This window comes from Typopeltis vanoorti, chromosome 6, assembly GCF_054136105.1.
Source record: "Typopeltis vanoorti isolate ZY-2024b chromosome 6, IOZ_Tvanoo_1.0, whole genome shotgun sequence".
NCBI lineage: Eukaryota > Metazoa > Arthropoda > Arachnida > Uropygi > Thelyphonidae > Typopeltis > Typopeltis vanoorti.
In genome coordinates this window covers 49,590,519-49,605,583 of record NC_143554.1, presented here as the reverse complement: position 1 = coordinate 49,605,583, position 15,065 = coordinate 49,590,519, and the positions used below count along the sequence as shown (strand labels likewise).

The 15,065-nt window shown below is 33.6% G+C and overlaps 1 protein-coding gene across 1 annotated transcript in view; it reads left to right on the top strand.

Annotated features, from left to right (window-relative positions):
- The first annotated feature begins 4,633 nt into the window (after positions 1 to 4,633).
- LOC150105440 (uncharacterized) overlaps positions 4,634 to 15,065 on the top strand; it is a 763,287-nt gene continuing 752,855 nt past the window's right edge. Inside the window, exon 1 of the mRNA XM_090394153.1 lies at positions 4,634 to 4,712. Within this exon, the coding sequence (XP_090250279.1) occupies positions 4,652 to 4,712 (61 nt within the window). The 5' untranslated portion in view covers positions 4,634 to 4,651. The remainder of the gene's footprint in view (positions 4,713 to 15,065) is intronic.

The following is a 15,065-nucleotide window of genomic DNA, read 5'->3' as shown; positions in this document are numbered from 1 at the left end:
TCAAATTTCGAATACGTCGTTCCTTAAGTACTCACTGCAGTGATTGACTAAAGAGAGAGAGGCAACTAGCTAATATAACATCTCTTCAAATTACTTACAGATTTTACTCTTATGTAAATTATGTATGAAAAAATTTACGATTTTATATAAACCCACATGACGCTCCTCCACACATTTACGCGTTAAAACGTTAATATTTTACACTGAATAGCTTGTCCCAGCTGAGTAACACGGTTGGGTTGTATACGAACCTAATCGAATGAAATCAAATCTTGTTGTTTTTAACCAAAGGACATCGTCGGTGAACGAATGAGCTGCGTTGGAATTCATCTTGCTTTTTCTTTTTCTCAGAAAAAAGAGACAAATGTAGCTTTTCCCGACATTTTTTAATTTCACGCAGTTTTTTTTTTTTTTTTGCTTTTTCTGTTTATATAACTGATTATTTGTTCCACGTTGTGGTCAAAATGTTTTTAATATCTAACGCACTTTGTTAATTTTAAATTGTCTTCCTGTTTCTTTGCAAGTTTCTGTCTTTGAGCCACATGATAACAAAGCCCTCACTTTGCTATTGAAGTTTATTTTGATTTTTATTGTGATATGTGGATGATTTCCATATATTATGTGGCTTCCATCTTCAATATCAATTAGGTGTGTAAAATTTTAAGTTTCTACCATGCTGGCAATTTTAATTTCGTTCTAACATTTGTTGTTCGAGTTAAGAATATTTTCCCTGTTTCAAATGCATTTATGTTTCATGTCCAAATGCTTCTTATGCAGTGTTTTTGATTTTGCTTGTATATTAGTGTATTTCGATTATATCAAAACTATGTCAAGTGCTGTGTCTGTATTTCCAACTGTGATGTTTGATTCCTCTTAATTCCTCTCAAGGTTGCAAATGTAGACGTAGTCTTTTTTTTTTTTTTCATAATGCTGTCAATGGCTATATTAAAAAGTAGTTTACATCATGACACAATGTCCTGCTACCAGACTTGATTTTAAACTGTTCTGATGTTTTAAACTGTGTAATAAAACATAACTTTTTAACTTTTTTTTTAAAATAAATTTCATTTATTATTCGCACATATTTATCAGAAATTACACAGATTCTACTAATTATTTTATCTCTATTCATACTTATTAAAGGTTCTGGTAAAATTGATACATTTAGTTATAAGGACGTTATAAATTTTATATTCTGTTTAATTTTATTACTTTTATAATTCGCACATTTTATCTAAAATGTGCGAATTATAAAAGAAAACAGAATAAATTCTACAATACTCCTACATGTTCTTAAATCAACAAATTACTGATTCCGAAATATCTTTTCTTTTTCATTTTTAATTCTTTTTATCAACATTTTTGGCAGCTACTGACTAGGCTACTTCTCTAATTTCCACATTTTGTAAGATCAACTTTCTTTGGAATTATGCTTATCATTGCATTTTTTCAGGGTATTTTTTCACGAACCAGGTACTGTATTAAAATTCACTTGCAATTTATAAGCAACAATTTCTTTAGTTCTCTATTTGCTATCTCATCATTGTCACATCTTTCTTTTCTTCGAACGTCTATTACGTTCATTATTTCATTTTCAGATAATGCTTTTAACGTACTATTTATAGAGAGTTCTATAATTATGCTTTCTTACTATATCAGATGTATTATTTTCTACATGTTAAATTTCACCAAAGAGTTTCCTCCAACTTTTCACAATGTTATCATATACTTTTTTTAAAGTTTTAATTCTTTGTAGTATTTTCTTCCTTTCCTTCTTACAGAGCATTTTAACTTGTCACTTCCTACTAGTCATTATTATAACATGCAGCTTGACACAAAATGTGCAGTGGTGCATTGGTGTATTGTGTGTTGGGGGGGGGGAGGAGTTGAGGTAAACATATTGTGCATAATGTAAAAATAATTAATTCCCTGTCTGACTTGAAAGTTTGCAAACTTGTAGTAAAAATAAAGCTCAGAATAAAGTTTGCTTTATAAAATTTTGCTATGTAGTCTGACATGCAGTTTACATGGTTTTTTATACCATCATGTCCACATTAAATTAACTTAATTTCTTTGGTCTGTTTTGTTAACTAACTAATCTTTCTTTCCATAATTTCTCTAATGAATATGCTCAGTTCTTTGCACAGCATTTCTGGTGTTTTAATTTTAGTTTTTTTTTTTTTTTTTTTGTACACTTTCAGGTATTGTTGAATAACTTTTCTCTCTCTCTCTCTCTTTCCATTTTAGTACCTGAACAGATTTAGTCACTCATTATATAAATACAAACAAACAAACAAATAAATCCTGTCAGGCTTTTCATGTCTTCAAGGGAGCAAAAGACATTAGAGCCTTTCACTCTTACTAACTTTTGAACGACAGGCAAGTAGCCAGTCTCTATCTTTCAAGCTTTCACTGACAGTACTGTGCCACACAGTTGCGAGACCTTTCGACACTTCTGAGCATGGCAGAAGGCGGCGAATCCATTCAGATTATAGGGTAATCAATGCATTTCGTGGGATGAGTGTTTATTATTATTCGCCTGAAAATTAGCTTTTGTTTTATGAAAATTTTATGAAAAAGTGGTAACTATTTTGCTTGTACAGCAGGAAAAAATTACGTATAAAGCACGTGATTTCGCGTGTTGGTAACGAATTCGTACATCGCCTTATTCCTTTCTCCTCTTCAACATGAATTGTTGGCACTCTTCTTGGCACATTGCCAGCTGAGGGTTTCCATCTGTGGTTGGACAGTAAGTCCAAGCTATCAGTGAATCAAAGCTTTTCAGGAGAAAGAAAGAAAGTAAGTAAGAAAAATAGGATAGAAAAAAAAAACTTATATACACTAACATTTGCTTTATTGCTAAAAATAGTGAGATATATAGTCGATTGTTTGAGACATGGGGTTAAAATTCCAAGTTTCTGGGAAGAAAACCCAACTTGATTGGGTAAAAGATTGACTAAAATGGAAATTGGTCGGAAAAAACTTAGTGAAAATTCCTCTAGCTGGCAACTGTTGTGGCTTGAAACAGCTGTCAGACTTTCGGATCGAAGCGGGAGACTTAATTTTAAAAGATAATTTGATGAAAACTCCTGCAAATGTCCGGTACACTTGGCCGACTCTGGGCTTAGGTACAAGAAGTACTGGCCTAGGGGGGTACAATGGCTTTGGGGCGCCAACATCGTAAAAAAAAAGTAATACTATTAAGGAGGACCAGAGAGTCAAGGCGTTGGTAGTATGAGCAGTGGCCCCCAAAATACTCTATACGCACTTTTTTGGCAATAACTATAAACTGCTTTTAAAAATAAAGAATTTTATGATGCTTGTCCTGTCTTGTCTTACAATGTGTTGATAAAACTGGCCTAAGGGTGCCAAATACCCTCGAGCCGGCACTGGGCACACTTCTGTAAGAACTGAACATCAACTAACAGAACTTTGTGAAATGGAAATACGAGAAAGCATTGTATCTGCTGCAAATAAATCAACTGGATTTTCAGTTTTAGCTGACGAAGCCACAGATATTGCTGGGATAGAGCAGCTTTCACTTGGCGTTAGGTCTGTCGACGAAAATAAAAATATAAGGGAACAATTTTTAGGATTTACAAAACTCTATGATAGCGAGTTATTTTATTGTTTTTAATTATTTATTTTATTTATTTATTATTATTAATAATATAAAATTAATTTATTTTAATTATTAATTAATTAGTTATTTTGTTTAATTAAATAAAAATTTATTGATGTAATTATTTGTCTCCAAGCTTTGTCCCCCTACTAAAATATTTTTGTAAATTGGCAAGCAATTGTAAAGGATACAGCACGACAAAGTGTTTTAAATAAAATTAATTACTTTCAAAATGTAATTCAACATGTTGAATTATTTTTGCCCCAGACGGGAGTGGGAAGCATTGGCGCTCGCTATAAAGTTATGCAATCTGCGATACTGTTTTACTTGTTGGGTATCGTAGAGTAAATAATTTTGTATAGCAATTGTTCAGTTCGTTTCCTCACATTGCGATTGCTGTATTTAATAAATAATGTATAAAATACTAATTCCTTAGATGGTATACGCTCGAACAAGACCGTACCTCTCCACTTTTTCTTCCCCTCTCAACAGCTTTAAAATTTCTATCTTAATTTCATTGAAATGATCAGTTTGGAAATGACTTGTAAACGCTGCGTGTGATCAGCAACTCCTAACAGTTATTTACAGAGAACTTGTTTTTGTACTTTATACATTACTGTTCTAGCAGGTACACCAAGCTAACCAATAACTTTTTTCTTCTTTCCATAAAGTCGCTCTTAACATCAGCAGATCACTGTCATTAAATGAATAGTTGACCGAAGGAAACTGTAATAGACTGTATTCCTACGCGATAGAAATAAGTGTACTAGTTAACTTATTCTTCTGTATTCTGTTGACAACGTGTATGATAAATATGGTCAGAATTCTTCTATACATATATATTTCTCGTAATGAATGTTCAATAGATAATTTCTTATTACATGAAATATAAAATCGGAAAAAATATGGCAACAGATTGAAGCCACATGTGTCCATGAGCGACTGTAGCTTCGTGCAACGGTGATGTTCTAGGAATCGTGTGTATAATGGCGTTGCGTGACTGAACTTCCTAAAGGCAAATTTGGGGCAATGGGGAGGGGCTTGTTCATCTTGTTTATACTGGTTTTATTACAGGTTTTCACCTGCAAGGGTAAGTACGTTCATGAATATCAATTAGAACAAGTAACCTGTAAGCAACGGGGTGTTTTGGTAGTGTAAGCAACTTTATAAGTAAGGCGCGCCTTGTTTGAAAGTTGTGATCAACCACGCATTGACAAATATTTTATACTTTCAGTCACGTGTCTGCTTATTTACGCAGTCTTATCGGAAATTTTATTTTGATGCGAGTTGTGTTATAAATAAGCGACATAAAATACGTGAGATTATAATAATTTTAGTAAAATTTCTTATTTGTTACTTTTTCGAAGTATGTTTGTTTCACAATTAGTTTTATAGACTTAAAGTTTGTTTGCAGTACTTGCGCATGAATTAAAATGTTAAACAACGAAAAAAAAAAAAATGCATATCGATTGCATGCGAAAGAAGAGGAGACAAAATACGTAGTAATCTGCATACCGAGAAGAATTTAAGACATAATAGCAATAATAAATACATTACTGATATTTCTAAAATAATTGACTTGCTATACGTAAGCCTTGACCGCACACTATTAACCGGCACTGCATATAGACCGGAAAAAAAAAAAGTTTTTCAGGAAGTAAATGATTATATTCTTATTTAACTGAAGTAACAATTTTATCATACTGAATTTTTTTTTTATTTACAATTTAATTTGTACTTTCAAGGCTGTTTTCGTTAAAGATCATATGATTAAGACTATTGGAATAAAGCAAAGTTTTGTTTGCTTACATTTGGATGAAGGATTAAACCAGAATATGATTTCTTTGCAAGTATGATTTTATTTAATTTAATTAACCAAGTGAAAAAACTTTCTAAAGAGCGAGAAGTTTAATTTTTTGTTAGCAGCTTCCTGTCATATAACTTTTTTTTTTTTGATAATCTTTCTTTAAATACATATTATATGAAACTATTTTGCTCCGAACATTAGTTTCAGCAGATATGCTCAGATAATGAATGAATTGAAACCTTAGTGGAAAAGTTGTTTGCATATAGTTCAGAAACAAAATTCCTTACATTTATTGATATGAATTAATACTTTTAAAGCAAAATTACAAACTCCTATAAACTTGCAAAATCTTATAGTAAATTTATATATTTCCGTGGGGGGAAAATTCTGACGTTACTTTAATGTTATTATTATTATTATTATTTGACACCTCCAGGGAATCCAAAGATTCATCGAAGGAGAATGTGCATTGTTAAGCAAAAGTGATTGATTCTTCTGAATAACTCGAGTGCCTGTTTTCTATTTATTACAATGCAGTAGTAAATTAAATTAAGTTATTCAAAATGAATGTTGAAGCTTTAGCAAGATAATTTAGTATAATTGGTATCTACATGTTGAAATAATTGAAATAATATCTTGAGCTTTTCATGTATACTGTATGAAAAGAAATATAAGGTAAAAATCAGTGTATTAATATTTTTTCAACTTGTTAAATGCTTTGAAATATTATTATTATTATCATTTACATATTTGCAGAAACATTTTAGATCAGGTATGGATAGCATCCTAAAAAGCATACACAGTTAAGAACCAAACTGTTCCTAGCAGGCTTTATTCCAGTTAAACATTAATTTTTAACACTAACAAATGCACTTTAAGAGCTCTTTTTGAATCAGTGTATGTATGTATGTATATAATTAGTTCAATTCCATGGCATTTTTACAAATGAGGACTTGTTAATTAATAGGATGTTTTCTTTCAACCATGTATTTTAGAGTAACATAAATAACATTCTATGCAGTCGATTGCTTTCTGAAAGTTAACAAAGCAGGCATTAGTAGTTGTATTTTTACATAAGAGCTTTCTCTATTTTTATAACAATATTTGGTGCACAATACTCTCTCTGAATTTTACTTGCTTACTAGATTTTCTCTCATTAATTTCCTTATTCTTTCTGTTAAAATGATTGTAATTACAGAATTACAAAAATTCTGTAATTTTTATAGTCTGCTTTGCTTCATTCTTTGTAAATGGATATTAGAATTGACCATATCCTTTCTTTTGGTGCGCACATTATCCCATGCAATGTCGTGCAGCTGGTGTAGTTAATCATTGTCTTACTGCCGTGCTTCATTATTTCCCCACTCATCTTATTTCCAAGGATTTTATGGTTCTTTAGATTCTATACTATTCTTGGTGGTGATATTCCCTTAAATTCATCAGTTAACTTCTTTTGGATTTCTGCATCTTCCTTTACCTTTTGTTACTCAGATCAGTATAATGTCAATCTCTCTCTCCATTTCTTTCTGTGTCCATCAAAATTTCACCTTTTTCTTCCTTTGTTATTCTCTGTTTTCACTTCACTCCATTTGTTGTAGATTTTTCTGATCATTTTGTTTTCTCTTGTTCTGTGTTCACCATAGTAGTTATTGATATATTTGAACTGCTCTTCTAACAACTTCGCCTTGTATTTCTAACCTCCTTAACTTCTTTGCATTTTGCTCTGTACTACGCTTCCACTTTCTGGGAATGTCTCTCCTAATCCTTTAATACTCTTTTTTTTTCTCGAATTTACTTTAACATATTTTGTGAACTCCACCTCTTCTTCTTTGGCTACTCTAAAACCATTTCTTCCACTGCTCTCATGATTACACATAGACACAATTTGTTCATTTGTTCTTTGTCTTTCAGTACTTTTTCATAATAGATTCCAGGTGTTTCTTGAGCAGTTTTCTGTACACTTCCCCTGTGATTTCCTTGCACAGTGTCCTCATATTTCTTTGATTTTGAAACTGTGCGCTCCTTGCAGGTTACCATGTTATACTTCGAGGCAAACTTGAGCATTCTTTCTCCTCTTTCATTACTTTGCTTTCTCCAAAATTCATGTGCAGAATAGTATTTTTATGAAAACTCCATTTAATAAGTTTCATTAATGGTAAGTTGAATTATGGAAGTTATAAAGCCTCAGTTATCCATAATGAGAAGAGTCAGCCATAATAAATAATGGTAATAAAACTTATACAATAACACATGGATTTATCAGAATTATATACTATATCCTTTTGTGTTTATTGTAGAAAGAAAAATAGCAGTATTTAGTTTTTTTTTTTTTTTTTTCCCCTCTCTAAAGAATATCTTAGTTTTAAGTAAACAGCATTCAGAGATAAATGCAATTTTGATGGAACAGAAGTATAGTTCTTTAGGAGAAACAGTCTTGAACACTCATCTCTCAAAGTTTTGTAATGATTCATTTTCATGTATAATACTTTGTTTAGATAAGTGTAATTTTTCTATGTTTTTTTCCTTCTAATTTCATCTCCATTTTTCTTTGATTGCAACTTTTTTATGTTTTTCTCTCTTTCTTCCCCAGAAATATTCTTCTCAGCAGTCAAGGAAATGTTGAATTTTTACCCCATTGCCATTCTTTAATAATAATTTGCCACTCCACTCTGTGAGGTTTCAAAATATTTAAATTGTATTGAATTTTAAAGAAGAAGGATGTGCAAAAGTTGAGGAGGAAATTTCTTTACAAATTATCATTTTAGATTATATATTTAATGAAAAATAGAAAAAAGATATACATGTTGCTATCTTTTATTGTTATACTGAATACTTCACATTAGTAGTTAATTCCATAAACCAATTGAAGAGATCATATTGTTTTCAATGTGTTGCCAAATGAGAACTAAACATCCAAGAGTTCGGTTTTTATGTATTTGTAACTCATAGTTCAAACTGGTTTTGTAATTATTTAATTTAATTTAATTTTTTATGAATTAAAGAAAACTCGCTTATATAGGTCCACTCATGTTTTCAATATTTTTGTTTCCTCTAATCACTTTTATAATGCTCCATTTTCCTGAAAGATTGCTCTTAATATTTGTGGTATAAATTCAACTCTGGTGCAGGATATTAATGGTAGTGATGAATTTCTTAACAATGAGCTATAAATAGTATGATTATAGTATTATAACAAACCTCTTTGGAGTCAGCAGGCTCATTGCAGAGCACCTCATTCAGCAAGCTATCATATTGAACCTTAAGCTGGTTGTCATTCCTAACATTAAAAATACATTCTGTCAGTTTATTCCTACCTACCACTTTTCATATAAAACAATCTACTCCTCACTCATTTCTCTACCACCTCTCTAGCACATTTGGAAGAATGACAGAAAATTATGTCCTTCAGTTAGAAAGAATTGAGTTTGATTCTTGTCATACAAGAAGAATCTGTATTTTTTTCATATGAAGTTGAGTTAGCTGATCTCATATGGAGATGGCAAAATTTTTCATCCAGCATATTGACAAAAGAATTAACAAGATTCAGGGACAAAAACTATTCTTGGTATGTGGTAGGTGCCATTTTGATGGTTATTAGTGCTGTTGTGTGTAAATGAGGATTAAGCAGTGGAAATGGTTGGCTGTGCAGAGTGTGTGGGGGGGGTATCCTCCCACAATGAGTCATTACTCCTTGGAGGTGTTAATCTCTTCATATTTTCTAGAGATTGCTTTGTGCTCTCTTTGTCTTACCATCTGCTCTTTGTTGTACATTCTCTTATGCGTTAATCCATTAAAATTATTATTATTGTACAGGTGCCTCCATGGAGTCCGAAGACTCATCATGGGAGACCCAAACTATCCACACAATCTCTCGCACCTCTCCTTTAACCCATTAACAGACAAAGCACTTACTGCCAACTCTGGCAACTCATTCCACTCATTCACAATTCTCTCCAAGAAAAAAATCTAGCCCTCACACCCCTACTAATCATACCTTTATTTAACTTCCAGGGATGAAAAAACCTTGTTCTGGCCCATCTAGCCAAGTGCTGAAACATTTCCCCTGCATCAGTGCTCTAAAACCCTTTAGGCAATTTAAATGTTTCTATCGTGTCCCCTCTTTTTCTCCTATCAACCAACTTCTGCAACCTACAAATCATCACTCTCTTCTCATAGGGAACATTCCACAAATCACCTCTGAATCGTCTCCATCACTTCTACGTTCCCAAGAAACGCAGGAGATCAGACCTAAGCAGAGTAATTCAGTTGTGGACGTATCAAGGCCTTACAACTTCCTTATCTCTACTTGTTAATGTGTTCTTCAATAGCTAAGTAATCTTATGTGCTACCTTATTAACATGTTCGCTGTCATGCTCCTCGCACATAGTTTGTTACCACACGGCAAGCACTTTCACTTCTTCAAGGTCAGTATGAGTCACTATACAAGTATATTCGTAGTTGACTTGTGAGGCTCATAGTTTGCTGCCATGCTCCTCAGGCATAGTTTGTTACCGCACGGCAAGCACTTTCACTTCTTCAAGGTCAGTATGAGTCACTATACAAGTATATTCGTAGTTGACTTGTGAGGCTCATAGTTTGCTGCCATGCTCCTCAGGCATAGTTTGTTACCGCACGGCAAGCACTTTCACTTCTTCAAGGTCAGTACGAGTCGACATAAGAGTATATTCATGGTTGGCTTGTGAGGCTCGTATACCAACTACGAGTATACTCATAGCTGGCAGTGAACGTGTTAACCTTAGCAATATGTCCTCTAAACTTTAACTCTCTCTCTACCACCACCTCTAAATCTCTAGCTTCATTTATTTTCTGGAGTACAATGCCATCAATGTGATACTCGGCTTGTAATCTATTTATCCCAAAATGCATGACTACATTTCTCCACATTAAACTGACACCCATTATCTTTTGCCCATACTGAAGCCTATTTAAATCGTCCCACAAGCTCTTCACATCACCTTGATTAACTATTACATCAGCAAACAACTGAATATTTCCTTTCATGTTACTTCCTATATACTTCCTATATCACCTGTTTTCTTCTCCTCCATATATCACTTTTTGATATCTGTCCAGCAGCCACCCTCTTATCCACTTAACCAGTGTCATATCCATCCCCATTTGTTCTAGTATTTGCATAACAGAATTCCATGTGATATTCTGTCAAATTGCTTTGCAAAATCCAGCAGAATTATCATGTAGCCATTTCCTTTATCCAACTTTGCTGTTATTCTATTATAAAAGTTAGTAAATTACTAAGGTATGACTAACCCTACATACAGACATGTTGCCCATCATACGTTATCATATTTTTATCCACACATTCTTGAATTCTCTTTTTGATCAGCTTTTCCAGTACTTTTACCATCATGCCTGAGATACTGATTGGCCTATAATTTGTTACTGCAGTCTTAGAACCCTTATGCAAGGAAATTATTTTGCCCTCTTTCCACTCATTTGGAACTCTACCAGAGCTGAGACTTAAAGAGCCTAATCAGAGGCATTGGCAATTCCCTTGCACATTCTCGTCGAACTCGAGCTGATATCCCATCTAATCTCACAGCTGCATTTATATTGAGATTCTACAATAATCTAAGAACCTCCACTTCATTCACCTCTGTTTCTACATTAGCGTCTGTCACACATGTTAAAGCAGTAACCTCACTAGAATGATATATCCTTGCAAAGTGGTCACTCAGTAACTCAGCTGTTTTATCTGCTTCTGTCACCCCATGACCATTATCACTTATTAAGGGTAATCTTCCATAGTCATTCTATCTTTTACTTGCCACATAATGAAAGAACTTTTTGAAATTTCCTTTGGCATGCTCGGCTAGATTCTTCTCATAATCTGGTTTTGCCTCTCTTGTCATGCTGGTCACCTTTCTTGCCTGAGCCTTGTATTGTTTTTGAGTTTGCTGGTCATCTTTCTCTTTATGTACCCTCTTCTGCAGCTGTGCTTATTGATATTACTCATCCATCTAACTCCCACTAGATTAACCCTGCTTACCTTAGATATATAATTTAATATTGCTTCTTCTAGATCACTGCTTTCCAAACTTATGGATGTAAAGGTCCCTTTGGAAAAATTAGAAGATTTCACGGCCCCCATCGGTTCTGTTCTTGGACCACTGCTGTTTAATTTGTTCATTAACAATATAGGGAAGGATCTAAGAGGAACAGTTCATTTGTTCGCTGATGATGCAAAGTTGGGTAGGGCAATAGTAAATGCAGAAGATGTCAAAATCTTGCAGGACGACTTAGATAGATTGGAATTCTGGGCTAAGGAGAATGAATGTCAATTTAATGTGACAAAATGTAAGGTTTTTCATTTTGGGGTGAAAAGATTAGCAGCAATATATCACATTGGTGGAACTGTACTCCAGGAGATTGATGAGGCCAGGGACTTTGGAGTGTTGGTTGATAGGGAGATGAAGTTTAGGGGGCACATTGCAAAAGTGGCTAAATCAGCTCATCAACTCACTTGGTTGTTGAAAAATACTTTGACGAACAGAGACAAGCAAGTTATTGTACCTCGGTACCGAGCCTTGATAAGACCTCATCTCGACTACTGTGCCCAGATTTGGTCACCTAGATTTCTTCTTGATGGGGAGGAGAGGATCCAGAGGTGAGTGACCAAGATGATAGCAGGTCTATGGAATGAACCTTATGAGAATAGGTTGAAGATTTGTGGGTTGCAGAAATTGGTTGATAGGTGGAAAAGGGTAGATATGATTGAGACATTCAAATTGCTAAAGAATTTCTATAGGATTAATTCAGAGGATATTTTTGAGAACAGGACTGGTGGTGGGAGAACTAGGGGACACCTATGGAAGCTGGGCAAGAGTGTGGTTAGCAAGGGTGTTTGAGCTGGGTTCTTTACTTTTAGAGTGGTCAGTGAGTGGAATAAGCTGCCAGATTCTGTTGTGGGTGCTATGATAGCGAGTGAGTTCAAGGCAAGGTATGATAGATACTGTGAGAATGTCTTATAGTTGTGTGGACATGATGTTTAGGGCCTCCCTCAATGAGTCTAAGGACTCCATTGAGTCGCCCGTAATAATAATAATAATAATAATAATATAGACATATATTATTATAATATTTATTGTATTTATATTCAATACAAAACATACACAGCGAATATTGCAAAAATCAAATACAAATATTACATTTTTAGCTTCTTACATACACATTTGGCATGGCACATTATCTTATATTTTTTTATATAGATAGATATATTGTTAAGTAGATATAATATCTACTTAATCTTAAAACATTTTAAATTTGTTTTCATTATTTCATGTCCCTCTCCTCAACAAAACTACCCCCCTCAGGGGGCTGTGGCCTACAGTTTGGGAAGTTCTGCTCTAGATGACCCTTAACTATCTCCCAGGCACTAGTAACATCCTTATCCTGCAGTGTTTTATGCCATGCCACAGATTTAAGTTTCTTCCTAAGCTTGTCATAATCACCTGCCTTGTAATTCCCCATATATATTCCTCATAATTCAAATATTCAATTTAAATGTCTTTATTACCTTTTTTTTTTTTTTTTTGCTTTCCCACTAAAGTCTGCAATTTACATTTAGCATTCCAGAGTCCTGATACTGCATTAGTCCAGAGATTAATTACTAATAGACACAGAGGATCAAGAGATTGTTGCTTCTGGATCCTCTTCTGGGTTTCCCCATTATGATAGAATTTAGGTAGGTGACCAGTGAGCCCTTCAGTCCATATATGGTCTGACCAATGCCTTATTTACAGACATAACCTCCTTATCCTTAATCTTGTCCGCCTCCTGTTCTAGTTCTACTAATACAGTCTACAGTTCTATTTAAACCTTCTTGAATGGAGTTGGCATTGCTATCACCCCTTTATTAAAACTCTAGCTATTAGCAGCAGATGAATATCTCCTGTCAGTTCATATAAAATGTCAAATCAGAAGTTAAATAGTATGGCATAAGAACCCTGAAGTAGTTACCATTATTTTCTGGAGCATGGCTTGCAGTTCTCATTCAAAGAGAACCAATTTTATTTCTGATCAATCTCTTATTTTTCTCTATCTTCCTCATGTTGTGATATCACTTATGAGGTGTTCTATCAAATGCCTTTGCAAAGGCCACAAATAACCCCATATAAGAAGCTTGCTTATACAGCACATTTGTCACTTTATTTTGGTGATCATGTAGATTCTTATGTCTATCAACCAAATCTTGCATTCTCCTCTTAACTAGGTTCTCTGGGACTGAACTACAGTTGCATGTATACATTCATAGCTCTGTTCTTGTAGTGGCACTGTTTTACTATTTTTGCTTCCTTTCCACTTAAGAATTTTTCCCATTGCAACTCTTGTTCAACATCCAAGCGAAAGGCACAGTACTTGCCTCTTTTGTTCTATCCCTAAAATACCATGTAATATGTTATTCATTCTTAGCCTTATTAACATCTGGCTTACTCACCACTTCATATTCTATTACTTCTGGTCTGTTTATTAGTTGTTTTCCTTGTAGATGTTGTCATTCACACCAGTGAGATATACACTAACAAAATTCTTATTTGATTGATATAAACTTTTTTTTTCTGTTACACTTTCTTGTTTGTCACTTTTTCTAGCTTGCACTTCACATTCCTTATTCATCTGATCACTATGATCTATCTCATATCTTTTCCAAAACAATTTCATTTCCTTCATTGCCTATCTAATTGCACTCTTCAGCCATTTCACTGCTCCATTTATTTGTATAACTCTTCTTACACTGCTTGCCAAATGTATCACAATGAATTCTGTGCACTGTCAGCATCTTTTCTTCATGGCTCATCATTCTGTGGTGTTGATGTTAGTTGATTTCAGAGCCACCTGTAGTCTTCCATTTTAGTGTCATATATCTATTAACAGTAACCTTTTCAGTAGTTAATTTTCTTGATTATCTATTTTGGTGAAACATTTTATAGGACACCATATACATAATACATTTTGGATTTCAGTGTCACACAAAAGTGTGGAAATATTTAAATGGATATTTTCAAGTGAAAAAAATAGTATAGTATACCTATTTATTTATATTGCGATTTTAATTATGATTAACTAAGAAAGTTAATAGGCATTCAGTTTTAAGTGTGTAATAATTACTAAACTAATAATAGTAGTCTGTCTCTTTATCAAGGTTGCATCATAAAGCTCATATTTCAATTTCCAATGAAATAAAAGTTTATTACCTATCGGATCAAGTTTTTGGTTAAAATTCAATGGACTGAATGCATTTCAGTTTGTCAGTAGTTAGCATTAAACAAATACCCCCCCCCCCCCCCAAAAAAAAAAATTACTTGCTGTAGGGATTTGATTACTTTATCTCTATTATAGGAGGTCTGCTCTTGGTACCACAAAGTTTGTTATACTGCAACATTAAAATAATTTACCAGCTCATACTCACCATTCTATTAGGCAGTGCATTTCATTTATCTACATGCAAAAAAAGCTGTACTTTGCTTACCACTTTCTTATGCAACTTCCTGAGGTGGACTTTGTTTCTTCTCCATGTTTGTTCTGACCCTTGACAAATCTTCAGTGTTTGTAGGTAAGCACATTTTAACATGTTCTCAAAGCTGACATTCCAAAGTT